The following is a 22,318-nucleotide window of genomic DNA, read 5'->3' as shown; positions in this document are numbered from 1 at the left end:
ACAGTGGTCTGGCCACCGTGGGGCCAACTGGCCCCCGGTCAGTCCTGCTGAAGACGATTAGTCCAATATATGGAGTCAACGAGAACAAAATCAGAGTGTGTCAGATTCGATGGAAGAAGCCACTGCTGGGTGTCCAGACTGCATCCAATTCTGAGTTGTTATTTTTTTTTTTTTTAAGAGAACCAGTCATTTGAGGATTTCCTATTCCCTAAAATGTCCCCAGGAACTAGTTAACTGGCTTGGTAATATGTCTCTAAAGCCCTTAGCAGCTGCAAAATTGATTCATAAAGCTTGCTTTTTTCTTTCTTTTTTTTTAAAGAACAAGATGTAAATGAGCCCTGGTGGCACAGTGTGACCATGAGTGCCTGTGGAACCTCAGCCCAATGTTGCAGCGACACAGCCTGGGTCAGGGCAGCTGGTTCCGTTCTATGTTCCTGAGCGTCTCCAGGTGGGCGCCGTGCAGCGGGGAGGCTCTGCGCATGGATGGACAGGGCGGCTGCTATTGTTTCTCTCGCACAGACCTGACTCCTTAGCATAGAGTGCCTCGACAGGGACCAGAAATGTCATCTGACATGCTAGTTCCTCTGGGAAGGATCTGGTTTTTTTGGGGGGGGAGGTCATGATAGACTGAACGTGAGCTGAGAGTAACATCCGGCACTCTTGCCTGAATAAGGAGACCTGTAACGGAGGACAAAACTCTAAACTCAGACCATAACTTTATTTTTCAGGTCAAAACACCACTGAAAACTCAGTGATGTTCCCTAAACATGCCCCCCGGATGGGGACCTGGCCCCATTCTTGCCTACTGCGTATTTGTTTGTTTGTTTGTTGACTTTACAGAGAGAATGAGAGAGAGAGCTAAACATCAATTTGTTGTTGCAGTTACTTATGGTTGATTCTAGTATGTGCCCTGAATGGGGATTGAACCCACAACCTTAGCACATCAAGATGATGCTCTAACCACCTGAGATACTGGCCAGGGCACCTACTGTGTGTTTTGAAGACCAGCATATTGTGAAGCAGCGAATCAACCCCGTGGATGTCTGCTGTGTGTGTGTGGTGGGGGTTGGGTGGTGGCTCCCAGACTCGAGTTGGTGAGTTCTGCTCCGTGGGCTGGCCTTGTGGTTTCTGGTCCAGGTGCAGCACACAGAGTTCTGGGGTGCTTTTTGCATTCTTTCTGACAGTTGCCACCAGGGTTAAGCATGGCCGGTGATGCTTTTCATAACAGCCACATGCGACTGCTTGGGTGTTTTGCTGATCAGAAGCCATAAGCAAGAAACTATCAGGAGCCCAGAGATCCCAGCACCCGCCCCAGCCTAATAGCAGGCAGGGGCGACCCAATCCACATGGGGCCACATTAGGTCAAGGGTCCAGGAGGGCATTCGAGGGAAGCGGGGCAAGCTTGCATGTGTCACTAGGGAGGCCTGCTACTGGCTGAGGCCCTCTCCGGCCTCAGGGACCACACCACCTCCGGTCCCATTCAAACCTCCCTTTATGGGGGCCTCCACCCACACGTCTGTTTCAGAGACAGTGGAACATCCAACTTTGTGAATTCCTTGGCTTAACAGAAATTTGCTTTTAATGCCTAAATGTTCTAAAGATCAGAGCGGGGCGGGGGGGGGGAATGCAGGAAAAGTACTGACTCTTGGAGGGTGGAGGTGAAACCCCACAACACACAAAGTCTTTTGTGTTTCAAGCATTCCTCACAACATCACTGACCGTAGGATCTTGTCTGGAATCGGGTGACATGGTCAAGCCAAGAATTTCAATCGCGAATATTTCTGCAGTGATTTCCTCCGGAAGTTTTTCGAAGCATGTTTCTGAACCTAGCCACACAAGAAGAAAAACAAATGTCTTCACAATGATAAGGTTCCCAACTCAGAAGCAGTTTCCAAAAATACAAGGAAACTAACATATGAGAGGGGCTCTGTGCTGTGGTGTGGCTTTGATTCCTCAAAAACCCCTGGGTGGAAACTGGCTAAAATCCTTCCTTTATATGGTTTGAATCACTTGTTACCCGAATATCTGCAGACCTCATTGGAAAAACCTAACTACATGATGCTGCTGATTTTACTGTTTTGAGACGCGTAGGAACACAACATAAATACCTAACAATTGGCAAAGTTACATTCTGAGACCTCAAGTACACAAGGGTCAGTCAGGTTGGTAGGGACTGATCAGACACCGAAGTCTAGAACTGACTTGAGGAGCTCTGTCTCATTTAAAAATGGGGACAGACAGCACAAGAAGAAGCAGGAGGCCTGACCAGGTGGTGGCGCAGTGGATAGAGCGTTGGACTGGGATGCGGAGGACTCAGGTTCGAGACCCTGAGGTCCCCAGCTTGAGTGCAGGCTCATCTGGTGTGAGCAAAAAGCTCACCAGCTTGGATCCAGGGTCGCTGGCTTGAGCAAGGGGTTGCTTGGTCTGCTGAAGGCCCACAGTCAAGGCACATATGAGAAAGCAATCAATGAACAACTAAGGAGTCCCAACGAGAAACTGATGATTGATGTTTCTCATCTCTCTCAGTTCCCGTCTGTCTGTCCCTATCTATCCCTCTCTCTGACTCTCGCTCTGTCTCTGGAAAAAAAAATTTTTTTAAAAAAAAGAAGAGGCGGGAGGAGGCCTCTGACCACCGTGGAGTCATCAGCCCAGCATCCCAGGCTTGTCACTGAAGTCACTGACACATGGGCAGGCCTGGGAGAAGGGTCTGGATTGGTTCCTCCTGAGCTTACATTTGCAACCCAAACTTGAGTGCCATTTCCCCCTGTCCAGTGGACTAGAAGGAGGTAGGAAGTCCTCAGGAGAGGAGAGAAGGTGGATTGTTTAAAACTTTGAAGTCTGGCATCTTGAAGTCGGGCTGGTGCCACCTGCCATGTCACTGCCCTCTCCTAGTTGGGTCCCTCTTGACAATTCCTCTTCTTCTGAGGCAGCGTCTGAACTGTATTCTCTACCAGTGGCCAATAATCAGCCATCTGAGCGGGAGGATGAAGACCAGGTCAGTGGACTGAAGGAGAAAGCCAGGCCAGAAGACACCAAGGAGGGACAAACACAGGAACAAGTGCTTTCATGGCTTAGACACGGCCGCCATTCACTGGACTTTTCAAAACTTATCCATGTTGGGTTCCCAACAGGCTGGCTGTGTTGTGCTTAGGGTTTTTTTTTCTTTCTTTTTGTGTGTGTGACAGAGACAGCAAGAGACAGAGAGGGACAGATAGGGACAGACAGACAAGAAGGGAGAGAGATGAGAAGCATCAGTTTTTCGTTGCGACTCCTTAGTTGTTCATTGATTGCTTCCTCATGTGTGCCTTGACCAAAGGGCTACAGCAGAGCAAGTGACCCCTTGCTCAAGCCAGTGACCTTGGGCTCAAGCCAGCAACCTTGGGCTTCAAGCCAGCAACCGTTGGGACTCAAGCCAGTGACCATGAGGTCGTGTCTATGATTCCACGCTCAAGCCAGCACCCCCACGCTCAAGCTGGTGAGCTCACACTCAAGCCAGTGACCTCAGGGTTTCGAACCTGGGTCCTCTATGTCCAAGTCTGATGCTCTATGCACTGCGCCACCACCTGGTCAGGCGTGTGCAGGGTATTGAGGAGGGTGGCTCGCACCAGCCAGCAGAGATCAATGCACTTAAGTCCACGGTGGGTGAGTGAGCGGCGGCTGTAGGCCCAGACAGAGCTGGCCCCAGTACCTTTGATAGAGGAGGCTGCCGGCTCGGATTTCCAGCCCTCAGGGTTCAGTCCCAGCAGTGAGGCAAAACAGTCAGACATCTCCTCCTCCGTCATGTGCTCACCTGGGCACGGAAAAGGAAAGGGGCAACCAGTCAGCTGTGGGGATGAAGCATGACGTCAGAGCTTAGAGGCACCATCGCGAGGTCTCAGAATTATTTTATGATTTCTTTTCCTTGAGATGCAAAAACAATCTAGAGGGAGTCCCAGGTTACTGTCACGTCTACTTCCTTTTTTTTTTTTTTAATTTTATTTTTATTTTATTTATTCATTTTAGAAATGAGAGAGAGAGGTAGAGAGATAGAGAGAGAAGGCGGGAGGAGCAGGAAGCATCAACTCCCATATGTGCCTTGACCAGGCAAGCCCAGGGTTTTGAACCGGCGACCTCAGCATTTCCAGGTCGAAGCTTTATCCACTGTGCCACCACAGGTCAGGCACGTCTACTTCCTTATATGGTGTTAAAGCTGGGACTCCCAAAGGGGACAGACCTTGGGGCTTGTATGGAGAAATCAGACAAGTCCCTGATCAAAACTGCCCTCGGCTTTATTTCCAGTTGCCTCACATTCGATCCCCCAGGTGTGATGCAGATAAAAGGACCACCCACAGAGAAAGCCTCCATGACTTCCTCACACAAAATGAGGAAAAAAACAATAGGGATAAAGGAAAAACAGGACTTCGGTGTGGTTTTATTTCACAACCGCACCTCATAATCGCCCTGTGAGGTTGAGGGCTGGCACTTTTGTTACCACTTAACAAGTGAGGATGCTGAATCTCGAAGTTTTGGGAAGCGGGACTGACACTGGCACCCTCCTGGTTCCCGAGACGGCACCCTTCCCGTCACCCCACATTTGCCGCTTGCCAGCTGTGCAGGTCCCTCGCGCCGGGAGTCTGTCTCCCAGCTCACCTCCCTCCGGGGGGAACGGCCTGCAGACATTAGGAGGTAGCCCCGCTATTCACCTTTAGTCAGAAGCAGCTGCAGGAAATCCTCTCTCCGGATGACTTTCTTTCCTTCTGAGTTGGTGTGACCAAGAATGTCAAAGCTCTTCTGGACGTTCCTCATGGTGTTACCGAAAGGTGGGCGGTGATTCAGGTAAACTTTGAGGAAATCGGGCAGGTTGATTTTGCCGATTACCTCTCCGGTGTCCACATACTCACTAAATTTGATTTCGTTAAACATATCTTCAATCTAGGGAAGGAGTTTAAAAAAGAAGACCATGGTAAGCAGGAAAGCACTTCTGATATACTCGTAGAAATCGGAGAGTAACCGACAAATGTTCACAGTCAGCTTAGAACAGGGGTCCCCAAACTTTTTACACAGGGGGCCAGTTCACTGTCCCTCAGACCGTTGGAGGGCCGGACTATAAAAAAAACTATGAACAAATTCCTATGCACACTGCACATATCTTATTTTAAAGTAAAAAAACAAAACGGGAACAAATACAATATTTAAAATAAAGAACAAGTAAATTTAAATCAACAAACTGACCAATATTTCAATGGGAACTATGCTCCTCTCACTGACCACCAATGAAAGAGGTACCCTTCCAGAAGTGCGGCGGGGGCGGATAAATGGCCTAAGGGGGCTGCATGTGGCCCGCGGGCCGTAGTTTGGGGATCCCTGGCTTAGAATATTGCCTGTTATGGGTTGACTGTCTCCCTCAAGAGAGATATGTGGAATTCATAACCCCAAGAACCTCATAATGTGACCTTATTCAGAAATAGGGTCACCTGACCTGTGGTGGCGCAGTGGATAAAGCATCGACCCAGAATGCTGAGGTCACTGGTTTGAAATCCCAGTCTTGCCCGGTCAAGGCATAGATGGGAAGCAACAAAGAGTTGATGCTTTCCGCTCCTCCCAACCCCTCTCTCTCTCTCGTCTCTCTAAAATCAATAAATAAAATCTTTAAAAAAATAATAATACATTAAAAAATACCCAAAAAACCCAGGGTCATGGCAGATGTAATTACAGTAGTTAAGATGAGGTCCCACTGGAGTCGGATGGGCCTCTAATCCAATGTACAAGGAGAGGAGAGACACGCGGGGATAAAATGGGCCTGAATGGTGAAGGCAGAGAGTGGAGTGGTGCGGTTTAAGCCAAGCAATGCCCAGGATTGAATGCTAGTAACCACCAGAAGCTAGAAGAGGCAAGGAAGGATTCTCGCCTGTGGATGTCACAGAGAGCCTGACCCCACTGATGCCTTGATTTCAGACCCCTGGGAGAGAATGAATTTCTTTTGTTTTTAAGCCGCCCAGTTTTTGATGCTTTCCACAGCGGCCCTAGTACACAGCATCCGGTTTGTCGGTACCGTTAGCATCCGCACAAGCCCTGCCACTTTTGACCAGTTTTCACCTGTGTGTCTCACACTGAGTCAACTACACCTTGCTTTGTGGGGCAGACAATAGTTTCATTGAAAAGACAGAATCCTCAAGCATTCAAAAGCTAGTTTATGAGAATAAGCAAAGCATTTAGTGTGGAGCGCAAACACAGGAACAAAGGCCCTCGTAAGTTTCTTAAGACAGTTAACCAACAGCACCACAATTCCATTTTCCTTCCTTCCTTTTCCATTTTTATTCTGCAGTGTGTTTATAGGTACAAAAGATGATATGGAAAATATATGTAACTTCTGTGGCACATTTTTTTAAAATGAACACCTAAGAAGCCACCATTCATTGAAAAGATCAACAAAACCTACAAATCTTTAGACAGACTTGCCAAGAAAAAAAAAAGAAAGACAAATCAAATAACTAAAATCAGGAATGAAAGAGAGGATGTCAGCCTTTCAGAACTACATAGGCAAACGCCGAACAACTGTATGCCAACAAATCAAATAAATTAGATGAAAGGGACAAATGCCCAGAAAGCTACAAGTGACCAAAACTGACCCAAGAAGAAATGGAAAAATCTGAGTTATACCTATAACAAATAAAGAGATTGAATTAGTCATTCTAAAACTTCCACCAAGAAAAGCCAAGGACCAGGTAGCTTCACTAGTGGATTCTAGCAAATATTTTAAGAAGAATACCTGTACTCCACAAACTCTCTCCCCGCCCCCCAAAAAAGAAGAAAAGGAAACACTTCCCAATTCATTCTGGGAGGACTTCTTCCTGATTTGGGAAGTCATTCTTTGTGTATTGTCCAAATTTTCTAGAATTGAGCATAGAGTGTGGACATGTCTACAGATTCCGATGGAACCATGGTGCTGTCTAATGCGGGTTTCCACCTGGGGCTCTTTCTGTAACTGGCAAAACACAAAAAAAGGGAGAAATATAGGAACACCACCACCCCTTACGGCCATTAGCCTGAGTCTGCAGTATTTTCTGTGCTGTGCATGTTGCAGTCGACTGAAGTTTGGCAACCTGAATTATGCCTGGCAAAGGGCTAGAAATGAGTAATTTATCTCAGTGTCCATATTTTAAACTGATGTGTCTCCCAATAAATTGTGGGTGTTGGAATTTACAAAGAGAGAGAACAAGAACAGAAGAGTGGAAGATAATTTCTTCCCTCAGAACATGCGCTCTACCTTGGACTGTAGAAATGAATCAGGAAGTGAATCTATATTTGTACACAGTATCGATCAATTATTTATTACCAGTTTCTCCCTGTCCACTCAAAAAATGTAGAATGAAAGCGGAAAGAGCACTCGTTTGAAGCTATGCCAAGTATCAGCCTGTCTGGGGCACCTGGGTGTCTTAGTCTGGCCCCAAATATGAAGAAAAAAATAAAAGCCTCACAGTCCAACCATCCAATCATAATTTCTGGGAAAAATCTGAGCATTTTCTTTCCATTTTTTCCCACTCATTCAAAATATATGTGTTTGTTTTGCAAAACAGGTATCAGATATAGATATAGATATAGATATATACACACACATATATACAGTATATATTGTATATATACTTTTGTATCAGATATATATATGTACTATATACATATAGTATATAGTGTATATATATATATATATATATATATATACACACACACACTTTTGTATCCTTTTTTCCTTTAATTGTGTCTTAGTAATCACCCAGTACTTTCAAAGAAGCCACATATTCTCAGTACAATATATTAGGGATGGTCTTTTGAAATAACATCATTGGTTAGGATACAAATGAACTGTAATTGATAGCATAAAAGTAGCTTCAAATAGTAACACCCTTTCATACATTTACTGAGTTTCTATTATATACAATTGCATATTAAACCACGAATAATTTTATCTATAAATAAAACACTATCCAGAAGCATATTTTTTATATTGTACTATGTAATTTTAATAAGTGTTATTGCATACATGTGCTACTATTCACGTGAGCCAGTGGATACTGAGGCTAAAAGTATGATCATGATGACTGACCTAGGTTCAAACCCTGGGTCTGCTACTTTCTATGTGGCCTTGGGTGAGTAACTTAACAGTCTTCATCCCTGGTTTCCTCATCTTGAAAAAAAGGTGCAAAATGGACAGTTTTGAAGCTAACTATGACAATGTATGCGGAGCGCTAGATACAACGCCCAGCACATAGTAAGCACTCAGCAAGCAGTAACTGTTCTTGTGGTTATACTTTGTGATGTCCTTGCCAATGCCATATAATTAGAATAGAATAGAAATGAAGACTTTAGAATGGTGTTAACAATCATCTCACTGCTATGTGGAAATTATAGATGTGATACATGATTTGACTCGATTCAGACATCGGAAACTAACTCAAAAATAACACTTAAAGGAATCCCAGGGTGCCTGGAGGTACTTGTGTCCAGAGCGGTGCGAAGATCTCGGTGAACATCCTGGGCACAATCCACTGCGCAGGCGACACACCTGTCACTCCTTCCCTGTATGACTGATCAAGCGTCACCGCTCAACAGGCAGATTGGCAGTGTCGGCCTTGCTGACACTTCTTTCCCGAGCCCATTTTGCTAGGGTTAGATGGAAAGGCAGGTTCTGCCACACGTTGAAACCAAGTTCGTGCTTGGAGAGGAACCTCAGAGACCCAACTGGGACACTGTGAGCCTTCCCGATGCCCCCATGTGATGCCGACTCGGGGTGGGGGGGAGCGGGAGGCCCACTGCCCTGCCTAGGGCGCTCTGGTTGGCATGTGCTGGCATTCTTACACGGGCCCGCCCTCCGCCACGGAGGCGTTCCTCAGATTCACCCAGGAAGCTCTTGATGACGTTCCAACGCCCAGGCCTCATTCCCAGAGGTCCTGACCGAAGTGGCGTGGGGTGGTGGCTGAGCTCCCTGAGTGACTTGAATGTGAGGCCAAGATTGAGAAGTGTGGCTTTAAGGCAGAAGTTCTCAGACCAGTTCAGGCATCAGAATGGCCAGGAGAGCTGGTGGAAACACAGACTGCTGGTCCCCGTGCTTGGAGTTCCTGATTCGGTGGGTCTGGGATAGGGACCTAGAATCTGCATTTCTTTCCTTTCTTGAAATTTTTTTTTTTATTTTTTATTTTTTTACAGAGACAGAGAGAGAGAGTGAGGGATAGACAGGGACAGACAGACAGGAATGGAGAGATGAGAAGCATCAATCATTAGTTTTTCATTGCGCATTGCGACACCTTAGTTGTTCATTGATTGCTTTCTCATACGTGCTTTGACCGTGGGCCTTCAGCAGACCGAGTAACCCTTTGCTTGAGCCAGCGACCTTGGGTCCAAGCTGGGAGCTTTGCTCAAACCAGATGAGCCTGCACTCAAGCTGGCGACCTCGGGGTCTCAAACCTGGGTCCTCAGCATCCCAGTCCGATGCTCTATCCACTGCGCTACCGCCTGGTCAGGTGAAATTTTTATTTCTTGATTTGAGAGAGAGGGGGAGAGCGAGAGAAACATTGATTTGTTGTTCCACTTACTTATGCATTCATTGGCTGATTCTTGTATATGCCCTGACCGGGGATCGAACCTGCATATTGGGATGATGCTCTAACCTACTGAGTGACCCATCCAGGGCCTAGAATCTGCATTTCTTGCAAGTCCCCAGGTGATGCTGGTACTGCTGGTTTGGGGGCTGCAGCTTTGAGGACCACCACTTTTAGACAGCAGGGCTTCACGAAGGCGACATTTGTGCCAGAGAGAAAAAGTGCCGGCCTTGTGATCCTTGTGAGAGGGTGACTATGGTGGCGGCCGAGGCGCATGTGCTGCTTCTTTGGGCCTGTGTCTGTCTCCTCTATTAAAGCCATAGCGTTTGCTTTCAGCTGTTTCCTCTGCAGCTCACTCGGGAGCCCGGCATGTTGTAGGGCTCAGAGAAACGGTGGGTGAACGAAGTAAATGAACAGCAGGGGCACCAGTGAGGGCAGGGAAGAACTTCTCTTCCAACTCACCAAAGTGGTTGTTTTAGAATGACTGCTTTACTGCCCTAGTTAATTTTGTTCGATCAACTAGTAGGGGCTAAGCATTGGGTTTTAGTGCTGGGTGAATAAAAGGCAAGTCAGTTAATAATTACGTACTAGAATAGCCCTGCGGTTTGGGAGTTTACGGGCTCAGTCAGTCTGCAAATATGTATAAGCACCTACTAAAGGCCAGGGATCCTGTCTTGGCCATGTTAAGGGGCACAAGAAACAACATACACGCACGGGGCGGGAATGAACAGGAAGGTTCAGTCAAGGCTGTTCTCAGCCCCCGGTGTCCTTGAGAAGAACCTGAGGGCTTTAAAAAAAAGAAAGAAAAACCCTTTCCAGGCTCCACCCCTTGATTTGATTGGTGGAGGTGGGGCCCAGGCATCAGTATTTTTTTTAGGCACATGCACAGGATTTTGTCATGGTTGAGCACTGTGGCTCTAAAAGATTCGGTGCCAAAATGTGGAACAGCAACATCAGTGGCTGGAGGAGCTCTCAGCTAGGTAGGCCTGGAAGGCTTCCTAGAGGAGGTGAGCCTGGGAGGCAGCCACAAAGGACCCAGCCAGTAAGAGGTGGGAAATAAGTGTGAGGAGTAGGGTGCGGGCAAAGGGGGAGCCTGTGACATTCTTCCAAAGCACCTTCCTTACGTCTCATCGCGACTCTAACAAACGAATGCACACTCTGTGGTGCAGAGATGCCGACTGACCTTACAGTTCTCAAGGTCAGAAGTCCGAGGTGGGTCTTAAGGGCTACGATCAAGGGGTCGGTGGGTCCGCGTTCCTTCCAGAAGCTCTAATGGAGAACTGCTTCTCTTCCTATCCCAGCTGCCAGAGGCAGTGCCGTTTGGGGGCTCGTGGTCCCTTCCACCTCCAAAGCCGCAGCCTCATCACTGGCTCTGACCTCTCCTTCCCTCGTCCTGTCTCCTTGGACTCTGACTCTCCTGCCTCCCTCTCATAAAGACCCTTGTGATGACATCGGGTCCACAGGCTGACCCAGGATCACCTCCCCATCTCAGGATCTTTAAGTTCATTGCAAAATATCCCCTTTTTCATGAGAGCTGGCGTATTCACAGGTTTCAGGGATTGGGACAAAGACATCTCTTGGGAGCATGGTTGTGGCTACCAAGCCTTCCTTTTGTGCTGGGGAGTCCTGAGGAGAGTGGGGGGGGGGGTTACAGTTGGGCCAGGCGTCCGAGGCCCTGGTGCTACCCGCAGGTAGAGGAGGCAGACCGGTGGCCCAAGGGCTCCAGCTGCAGGCGTGCTTTGTTTGGTTCCCACAGTGCTTTGAAAATCAGGAGATTTCAAAGAGTCTGGATTTCGAACTGCTCTTGAGAAATCAGAGGAGTCTGGTGACTGTAGGCCTGCATTTCCAGACAGTGAGATTTGAATGAGCTGAGAAGAAACCGTCCCCTTCAGAGAAAAGTGTTATCTGGCAGTGACAGCATGACATCCAGGCAAGAGGGGGCCCCCGCCCCAGGCTAAGGACTTTTGAGGTACCCCTCTGACTACCCCACCACCCAGGGTCTAGGTCCTATGCCCTGCCAGACTAGACCACATGCTGGGAACCCTGAACCCCAGGCTCTGCTCCCCCCAAACAACAAAAACCCATTCTAGGGCCTGTGTGGGTCTTTTCCAGAAGTTGTCCCCCTGGGAGTGACCTGCCCCCTTGTTGTGCCCTCCCATAGGCTTGAAGGGAGGCCACAGATGGAGTCAGAGGTAGGATAACAGCCGGCAGTCACCAGCCTGGCTCTTACCATGCTGACCCCCCAAGCGCAAAATTAAAAGAAGCCCAGATTCTTTGTTTGAACCAGCCTGTGTTAAAGGTAGAGTGGTCAGGGTAGGCATTTATTTAACAGCTTGTGGCTTGATTTATATATAACTTTTAAACATGTAGACCCTGGTTGGACAGCTTAGTTGGTTAGAGTGTTGTCCCAATATACTAAGAACTGCAGGTTCGATTCCTCAGTCAGGGCAGGTACAAGAATCATCCAATGAATGCATAGATAAATGGAACAACAAATTGATCCTTCTCTCTGTCTCTCTCCCTTCCTCTCTTTCTAAACTCAATAAAAAGTAAAAATAAAAATAGAGTTAGACATATGGCACCTAGACCGCCATTGGCATTGCCACCCAGGCCTGTGACACAAGGGTGACCTCTTCCTGGTGGGCCGAAGCCCCCTACCCAGGGGTATTTCACTATTGCCTCTGCCATCCACCCCACAGGCCTTGGAGCTTGGGCTCCTGCCATCAACCGCAGGGAGCCATTGATGTCCTCAGAATTATGTTTTATAATCAAGTTTTACGGCCTCCTCGTTAACAGGAGGGGAACACGATACATCTGAACCGAGGCCCCTCCTCATTTTTATAAACAGGCTCCCGGTGTGGGCCGGGTTCTTGTGTAATAGTTCCACAGACCCGCAGCCTGGGAGGGCTCTCCCTCCCCCTGACGCCCACTTCCCAGCACGCACAGAGCTCTCCAGAACACCCGCCACAAAGGAGGAGGCGGCCTTGTGTCACAGCACGTCCCCCTGTCTCCCACCCTCTCCCAGTCGCTGGCTGGCCCAGCGTTTCTGCGCTGACCTGGGGCCAGGGAAGTGGGCCGAGGGGGTGGTCTCAGGGCTGGGCAGCGCCACTCTGTGGTCACATCTGGAGACACCTCTGCTCTCTCTGCTGCGCCCTGTGACTCACAACAGCCCTCGCTTCCGCTGGTAACTCTATCGGACGACAGCTGCCTCTTTCTGCAGAAGGGGGGCACGCAGGGCTCAGGTCCTGCCCACTGGATGCAGTCACAGGGGAAAACCGGCCTTCTGCACTTGGCCACGGTGCTGTCTCCCATTGTCCCGGGAGGAGGAGGGGTGGGGGAGGGTGGCTCAGAAATGACAATACCACCCATTCCCAGGGTCCTTTCTGGTGACTTTCACCCAGCCCCTCATTGGAGCACGGTCCTCAAACAATCCAGGGCCTTCTCCCTGCCCTGGGTGAATGTTTCTGAAACGTTTTTAAATCAGAAGGACAAGTCTTTCATGTCTTCCCAAAGCCACAATCAAGGGTTTGTGAGGGGTCCAGAGCTCCCCGAAGCCTTAACCCTTCCTTGCAGCTGCACCCAGAAATACTGTGGGTAAAAACACTGCCAGTTCCTCACATGGGTCAACGTGAAGTCACCATTGCCACAGCGATCTTACTCCTCAGTATGCATACAAGAGAGATCGAAACACACCTCTGCACAGAGGCTTGCACACAAACATTCACGGCAGTGTTATTCGTAACACTCCAAATAGAGAAACAAACCCAAATGCTCATCAGCCAGTGAACAGGAAACTAGAATGAGACCTGTCCGTGTGAGTGGACAGAATACGGTTCAGCCGTAGGAAGGAAAGAAGTCCTGATTCACACCTATGGCATGGCGGCCCCGCAAGCACAGTGAAGGAAGCCAGACAAAAATACCACATGCTGTATGACCCCATTTATAATGAAATGTCCAGAATGGGCAAGTCCACAGAGACAGCAAGTAGCTTCATGGTGGCCAGGGGCTTGGGAGAGGGGAAACGGAGTGACTGTTCATGGGGATGGGGTTTCTTTTCTAAGGGGATGAAAACGTGCTGGGATTAGACGGTGGTGATGCCTGCACAGCTCTGAGAACAAACTAAAAGCTGCTGAAGTGTACACTTTTAAGTGGCTGAAAGGATACCTGATACATCACTACGAAGTTATTAAAAAGAAAGGAAAATCATATGGGGATGAAGCCAGGACAAAGGCAAGTAGCAACACCAATGATCTTAGTATTTCTCAAAATATTTGTTCCACCAGCACTATGGCCTAGCCTTTTAAAAGCAGTAGAGATTAATAACATAGTTTCTTTAAACATTTCAAACGATGGAGATATAAACAAGAGAGATAAACACCCTGTCATTCCCCACCCCTCAGCAATCACCAGTGTCTGACGTCTTGACGTTTAAGGGTTTCTCACTTGTGTGTCCTTACGGGAATGCACACATAGAAACAGAACGTGGGGCTGAGAGTCAGCCGGCTGGGAAAGGACCCCAGCTCCACCCGCGGCAGCTGAGTGGCGGCACAAGTGCCCCTGTCCCCCTAAGCCTCACTTTCCCCGTCTGTAAACCGGAGACAATGAAAGCATCACCGTGCAGTATGGACAGATGACACCAATGGGGTTGGCACAGTCCTTGGCACATGGCAGCGAGAGCTCAGGAGAGCAGGCCCGTCCGTTGCCATTGGTGGTGACAGTACCGTATTATCACACCTACATCCTTTTCTAGTAGTGGCATGGCATTTCCGGATTTCTTTCTTTAAATACATTATGTGTGAAAAACAGAAATCGATTGGCTTGCCCAATCGTCTCTGCGCGGGGAGGTGTAGGGACTCTTGGGCACCGGGATGACCTCCCTGGAACAATGGGCCATTTCTCTTCCTTTCAGGATGGAGATACCACCTGATCTTTTTGTTTCAGAGCAGATCTAACGTACAGAGGGCCTCTCTGCAAAGTGCAACCCTCCAAATCCCCACGGGGTCTTCACTGGAGCAGAAATGGTGCCCGCCCACGACCCTTGGCTCACATTTCTTCTCCCCGCCTAGGGGAAGCTGGACCACTTGGCTGCAGTCCCTGCATCCCAGCTGGGCCCACCATTCAGCCGCTAAGATTAGCACACGGGGCTTTGCGAGGATTTGCTAGTTGATCTTCCTGGGTTTTGTTTTGAATACAAAACCAACACAAACTCCGTGCTTGCAGTCCAGAAAAACTAACTAGTACAGAAATGCATGCATGTGCCACCCCCACACCCCCAGTTCATAACCACAGCTGTCTTCTGAGGAGTGGGGGCACTAATGGGTAAGTTTTTCCTCAACAGACGCTCTAGATGGGCTTATAAGTGCAGGCTGGGAAAGAGAGGCGAAGGAAGGCTGAGTCACCACTCAGCAAAGGAAGAAGAGTGTGGGGGTCCTGGGGTGTCCCAGGACGCAGAGGGAGCAGAGTGCCCCGAACTGCGTAGGGCAGAGGCCCGCAAGGAGGCCCGTGGGGTGGTCATCAGGATGGAGGAAGGTCTGATATGTGGTTTTAGGGAAAATGGCTATGAAATGGGGTTATGTGGGACCCCTTCTGGTAACTCCCAAATTTTCAAGAAAGTTGTTCTGTATGAGTAGACTTTCTGTTTTTGTAGGAACTCTTAAAGGAGGGACTGAGTATTGGGTCAGCAATGATGTGGTGGGGGGTGGGGACAGAGTCTGCACATGAGGGAGCCCTGAGGCCAGTGAAGCATAAGCCCCTAGTGCAGCTCCAAAACCCTGATTAATGGGGGGCCAGGGCTGGGTCCCAACTGGCACCAGAGGGCCCGCCCGGCTGACAAGGGGTTATGTGCAGAATGTTGAAAGAATTCACCCAAACTTCGACCCTCAGAAACCAATATCATTAAGGGTTTGGAACATGATCTCTCAGAGCTCAGCCAGATATATACAAATACATACATATTATTAAAGAAATGAGACTGTGCTTTACATGCTGTTTTACAATCCGTCCTTTAATTAAAAAAAAAAATCCCTCACATTCTTTCTGAGTCAAGAAACAGGCCAACTTCACTTCTGAACGACTGCTGAGTTTAGGTATGCCTCATTTTATATGTCTCATCTCCTATGGATGGACGTTAAGGTGGTTTCAATTTGATGCTGTTATCAACTATGCTGTAGCAATTGTCTCTTCCATATACACATCCACTACTGTTTCCTTGTGTGAGCTTTTCTGTAGGACACACTCCTAAAAGTACATTGGCTGGGTCCAAAGATAAGCATGTTTAAAAACAAAGTGATCGGTCTGACTTGTGGTGGCGCCCTGGATAAAGCATCGACCTGGAATGCTGAAGTCACTAGTTTGAAACGGTGGGCTTGCCTGGTCGAGGCACACAAGACAAGCAACTACCTGTAAGCTGATGCTTCCTGCTCCTCCTCTCTGCCTTTCTCTCTGTCTCTCCGCTAAAATCAATAAATAAAACCTTAAAAAAAACATAAAGCGACTGTTTATTTCCTCTCTACACTACTAACTGATGCTAAAGTTCCCAAATAGAACAAATGCTTTAGGGCTACTTAAGATTACTCTGAGGTCAAATAGTCATATCAGGGGTTCTGTTGTCCTCATTGTCTTTGTGGGCAAACATGACCAAGGAGCGTCCTTTGGTCATCCGTGCGCTCCTTCGAACAACACTGCGGAATCCACTGTGAGGTCATTTGCCCCGCATATACCTCCTCACCAGGGCTGGCCTGATGTTTGTAGTAAGAAGGACAGGCACAGCTGTCAATTCATTGCAGAGGCCTCCCAAGATTATAGAGCGCTCTGCAAGCTAAATAGGAATGTGGTCCCCAGTGACCAGGGAGCGCATGGGACGCACGGGCCCTGCCCCAGCATGATATTCCAAAGCACCGGAGGAAAATATATATCCGTAAGGATAGAAGATGAAGCTTTCTCCTAAATCAACTATAAAAACCACAACACCTACGTTTTGGTTCCTTCCGTGATGCTATAAACATTGCAAATTCTTCATTTAAAAAAAAAAAGGTTTGTAAGAGCAGCCCACCCGGACCACGCTCTGGCCATGTTCTGCCTAAATGCAGATTCTGCACAAGATGCGTATGGTGAGGAATTCTTTTCGGGGGGAGGGGCTGTAGTCGCGTATAAGTTGGCTTTTTTTTGCCGCACGGACTAGATTCAAATCCCCAAGGCAGCTGAAATGACGTAGGAAAAAAATATAAATAATGTATAGCCTTTGGGGGAGCTGGCTTGAATCTCTGTGTCTGAGTCTTTTATGTAACTAAGTGTTAAAAGGCTCTATTAGCCTGACCTGTGGTGGCGCAGTGGATAAAGCATCGACCTGGAAATGCTGAGGTCGCTGGTTTGAAACCCTGGGCTTGCCTGGTCAAGGCACATATGGGAGTTGATGCTTCCTGCTCCTCCCCCCCTTCTCTCTCTCTGTCTCTCCTCTCTCTCTCTCTCTCTCTCTCTCTCCCTCTCCTTTCTAAAATGAATAAATAAAAAAATAATAAAAATTTTTTTTAAAAAAAGGCTCTATTAGCTGGTTGGAGCCTCCTCTATGCAGCTTCTTGGGGAGGCGGCTGTATCATGATTAGGAAATGTTCCGTTCACCACGACAAAGCCCGGGTTTAAAAGTTTCAACCCATGAAAATATTTTTTTAATTAAAATTGCTATAAGTCTAACATGAAAATGAGAGGCCGAAAAAGTTCTCCCCATACGGCTTCGGATATGAACTAACTCATCAGCTCACGACGCCTATACACGGATGTGGCCATGTCTGGGTCACAGGGCCCTTGGAAAATATTCTCGGAGAGTAAGTATGTATGTGTTTTTTTGTTTTTTTTGTGTGTGTGTATGTGTGAATTTTTCTGAAGTTGGAAACAGGGAGGCAGTCAGACTCCCGCATGCGCCCGACCGGGATCCACCCGGCATGCCCACCAGGGGGCGATGCTCTGCCCATCTGGGGCGTTGCTCTGTTGCAACCAGAGCCATTCTAGTGCCTGAGGCAGAGGCCACAGAGCCATCCTCAGCACCCGGGCCAACTTTGCTCCAATGGAGCCTTGGCTGCAGGAGGGGAAGAGAGAGACAGAGAGGAAGGAGAGGGGGAGGGGTGGAGAAGCAGATGGGCGCTTCTCCTGTGTGCCCTGGCCGGGAATCGAACCCAGGACTTCTGCACGCCAGGCTGACGCTCTACCACTGAGCCAACCGGCCAGGGCTATGTGTGTGTTTTTTTAAGTGGATGGGAAACCTGGGGTTGAGGATCGATGAGACACTGACTGGGGTGCTGATGCCCCGGTTCTCGGCAGCAGTGGGGATGGCAGGGGTCTGCAGACAACACCCAGTGAACACCTTACAATAACTTTTTATTTCTCTTTGTTTTTATGCCAGTAAATAATGCTCAATGTTACTTTATAACATTTATTGCAACTACCTTTTTTCTTTTCTGGGTACTTTTCACTTTTTAGCAAGATTTTTATATGTTGTTAGCTATATTATTATTATTATTATTAGGGTTTTTTGGGGGTATTTTTCCCGAAGTGAGAAGCGGGGAGGCAGATAGATTCCTGCATGTACCCGACCGGGATCCACTTGGCATGCCCTCTAGGAGGCTATGCTCTGCCCATCTGGGGCATTGCTCATCTGCAACCAGAGCCATTCTAGGGCCTGAGGCAGAGGTCATGGAGCCATCCTCAGCTCCCGGGCCAACTTTGCTCCAATGGAGCTTTGGCTGCGGGAGGGGAAGAGAGAGACAGAGAGAAAGGAGAGGGGGAAGGTTGGAGAAGCAGATGGGTGCTTCTCCTGTGTGCCCTGGCTGGGAATCAAACCCGGGACTTCCACATGCCGGGCTGATGCTCTACTGCTGAGCCAACCGGCTAGGGCTTATTATTATTGATATTATTATTATTATTGCCAATGCTGGGATCACGGAAGATTATCCTATCAATGAAGGATAACCTTCCATGATTAAACTTCCTACTTCCACAGGAAGCAGGAAAGGACGGGTCCCTCTGCACCCACCCTCTCTTTCGCCACACTTCCAATGACAGGTGGGTGCCGGTCACGAAGGCTAAACACCAAGAATTCCCTCATCAACAAAGCAGGACTGCAGAGAAGGACACATTCATGGCCCGGCCACAGTGACAAGGACGTTGGGGACTGTGGTGGGGGCTCTGGGACAGAGGCACCTCCTGCCTCTGGGGTTATGGCCACTAAACATGGCTGTGTGACACACTGAAAAAGAAGGCAGCGTGGAGAAAAGCAAGGTCCAGGGAGAGCAACACCTCCGGGGGACAGTCTGAGGCCCTGGGAAAAGGGAAAACGCAGACCCACCCATCCCTGCTCTTGGAGAGTCTGATCAGCTAGATCTAGGATGGGGCCCAGGAATCTGATTGTTTTAGTGAATGCCCTGGGTCATGCTGAGGCAGCTTGCCAGTTTGGAAAACACTGTCCTAAGGAACCTGCTTTGGACACACAGCCCTAAAGGGCACATCCCTGTGGGCCACACAGATTTTCTTGGTGGCTGCTTCCAGTCCTGGCCATGGACCTTGACAAAATGCACACAGGTCGGGAGAGCCCTGGAGGAGCTTGAAAGAATGCCCGGTGTTTTCCAGGTACTTGCTCAGGACTCAGCATGAGCCTGAGAGCTCCCACAGCTTACTCCCCCCAGCCCCCATTATCTGGAGAATACAAATCAGCTTCCAGTCACACAAGCAGGAGGCCTCTGGGTAGGCCACCGAAGCCTAGAGAAATGGCCAGGACCACAGCTCACATCACAGCAATGTGCTCAACCACCTAATGTGATCATCAAGTGTTAGCTGGGTGCCTGGAGTTATGCCTGCTGGATGATGACCCATATAATGCTCACCATTTTTGGAAAGCTGTTTAGCAACAGGGCATCAGAGTTCATATTGTGTGGCTCAGTAATTCTATTTCCACAACGCTGACCCAGGAAGACAATCAGAAGAACACAGAGACCTCACACGGAGGGCCTCGCTACAGCCTTGTCTCTGACAGCCACGACGCTTTGGACAACATGTATGCCCGTCAGCTGAGGACAGTTCAATGGTGTGTAATAGATCACGTTGTTCGCATCAAGCTAATAAGTGTCTGCACAGCAAAAGAAACAATCGACAAAACAAAAAAGCTGCCTAGGGGATGGAAGGAAATATTAGCAAAGCACACTATTAACGGGGATAATCTGTTAAGGGGTTAATATCCATGATGTATAAGGAGCTCATACAACTCAACAGCAAAAACAAACAACCCATTTTAAAAATGGGCAAAAGACCTGAATAGACATCTTTCTAAAGAACATATTCAAATAGCCAACAGACACATGAAAAGGCGCTCATTGTCACTAATCAGCATGAAACGCAAATCAAAACCACAGTGAGATGTTACTTCACACCTGTTAGAATAGCTACCATCAGAAAGACAGGAGACAGCAGGTGTTGGTAAGGAGGCGGAGAAAAGGGAACCTTTGCGCACTGCTGGTGGGAATGGACAAAGAAAATGTGGCTTGTGTGTGTGTGTGTATTGTGTATATGGTTACTGGGACTATTGATATACATACATAGATACATATGTGTGTGTGTGTGTATATATATATATACACACATTCTGTACAATGTTGATATATATACTAATATGTACCTATATATATACTCTATGATCCCAATTATTTGTTTAAAAGCATAGATCTGCCTGACCAGGTGGTGGCGCAGTGGATAAAGCATCAGACTGGGACACAGAGGAACCAGGTTTGAAACCCCGAGGTCACTGGCTTGAGTGCAGGGTCACTGGCTTGAAGCCTAAGGTAGCCAGCTTGAGTCCAAGGTCACTGACTTGAACAAGGGGTTACTCGCTCTGCTGTAGCCCCCTGGTCAAGGCACATATGAAAAAACAATCAATAAACAATGAAGGTGCCACAACGAAGAATTGATGCTTCTCTCTGGTGGGACATAAAAGCGAGACTAAGAGACATGGACAGGAGTGTGGTGGTTACGGGGGGGTGGGGGGAGGGAAGGAGGGAGAGGGGGAGGGGGAGGGGAAGGGGTACAAAGAAAACTGGATAGAGGGTGACGGAGGACGATCTCTCTTTGGGTGATGAGTATGCAACAGAACTAAATGACAAGATAACCTGGAAAAAAAAAAGAATTGATGCTTCTCTCATCATCTCTCTCCCTTCCTGTCTGTCTGTCCCTATCTGTCCCTATCTCCGTCTCTCTCGCTAAAAAAAAAAAAAAAAAGCATAGATCTATCTAAATCCATATATAAAACAATAGAAGGAAGTCCGCTAAAACATTAACGGTGATTATCTCTGAGTAATTCCTATTTTCTTCTTTACAATTCTGTATTCTAAGTATAGAATAAAGAAAAGTTTATAAAACAAAGATGTAGCTTTTAAAAATCATGTTTTCAGTCCTGGCCAGTTGGCTCAGAGGTAGAGCGTCGGCCTGGCATGCAAGAGTCCCGGGTTTGATTCCCAGCCAGGGCACACAGGAGAAGCGCCCATCTGCTTCTCCATCCCTACCCCCTCTCCTTTCTCTCTGTCTCTCTCTTCCCCTCCCGCAGCCAAGGCTCCATTGGAGCAAAGTTAGCCTGGGCGCTGAGGATGGCTCTGTGGCCTCTGCCTCAGGTGCTAGAATGGCTCTGGTTGCAACAGAGCAACGCCCCAGATGGGCAGAGCATCGCCCCCTGGTGGGCATGCCGGGTGGATCCCGGTCGGGCACATGCGGGAGTCTGTCTGACTGCCTCCCCGTTTCCAACTACAGAAAAATACACACACACAAAAATAACAATAAATAAATAAATAAAAATCATGTTTTCAGAGAATTGTTAATAAAATGAAAAATGCTTATGATATATCAAGTGAAAATATAGGATAAAATATGTGTTCAATATGGTACCAGTTAGCTTTTTAAAATTTATGCATATAATTTAAAATACTAATAACCATTCAGTCTGTGTAGTGGGTTTATTTCCACTTACATCTTTTCCAAGCTTTCTACAGTGAGAATGCGTTAACATTTCAAGTGAGAAAAAAAATCCTAATCAATTGCTTTATTTATTTTTTTATTTTTATTTTTTGTATTTTTCTAAAGTTGGAAACGGGGAGGCAGTCAGACAGACTCCTGCATGCACCCGACCGGGATCCACCTGGCATGCCCACCAGGGGGCAATGCTCTGCCCATCTGGGGCGTGGCTCTGTTGCAACCAGAGCCATTCTAGCACCTGAGGCAGAGGCCACAGAGCCATCCTCAGCGCCCAGGCTAACTTTGCTCCAATGGAACCTTGGCTGTGGGAGGGGAAGAGAGAGACAGAGAGCAATGAGAGGGGGAGGGGTGGAGAAGCAGATGGGTGCTTCTCCTGTGTGCCCTGGCCGGGAATCAAACCCGAGACTCCTACACGCCAGGCCGACGCTCTACCACTGCGCCAACCAGCCAGGGCCTATATATTTTTTAAGATGAGATAATGAGGCAGACTCCTGCATATACCCCAACTGGAATCCATCTGGCAACCCCCATTTGGGGCCGATGCTCAAGTACCCAGCTATTTTTAGTGCCTGAGGCTGATGTGCTCAGTGCCCAGGGCCATGCTGAAACCAATTAAGCCACTGGCTTAAGGAGGTAAAGAGTGAGAGAAAGGGGGAGAGGGTTGAGGAGAAAAGCAGATGGTTGCTTTTCCTGTGTGCCCTGACCAGGAATCAAACCCAGGATGTCCATACACCAGGCTGATG

General features: G+C 48.1%; 1 protein-coding gene across 2 annotated transcripts in view; it reads right to left on the bottom strand.

Annotated features, from left to right (window-relative positions):
• Window positions 1–22,318, bottom strand: part of CFAP251 (cilia and flagella associated protein 251) — a 76,928-nt gene that overhangs the window by 9,672 nt on the left and 44,938 nt on the right. The window contains exons 20-22 of one of the 2 annotated variants that reach the window (XM_066371066.1): window positions 4,683–4,911; window positions 3,689–3,790; window positions 1,720–1,826 (exon numbers count right to left, since the gene is read on the bottom strand). In XM_066371066.1, the coding sequence (XP_066227163.1) occupies window positions 1,720–1,826; window positions 3,689–3,790; window positions 4,683–4,911 (438 nt within the window). Of the gene's footprint in view, window positions 1–334; window positions 1,827–3,688; window positions 3,791–4,682; window positions 4,912–22,318 lie in introns of those variants that run through there. The other variant, XM_066371067.1, reaches the window with a different exon arrangement.

Source organism: Saccopteryx leptura, chromosome 2 (assembly GCF_036850995.1).
Source record: "Saccopteryx leptura isolate mSacLep1 chromosome 2, mSacLep1_pri_phased_curated, whole genome shotgun sequence".
NCBI lineage: Eukaryota > Metazoa > Chordata > Mammalia > Chiroptera > Emballonuridae > Saccopteryx > Saccopteryx leptura.
This window is presented reverse-complemented; position numbering and strand designations above follow the sequence as displayed.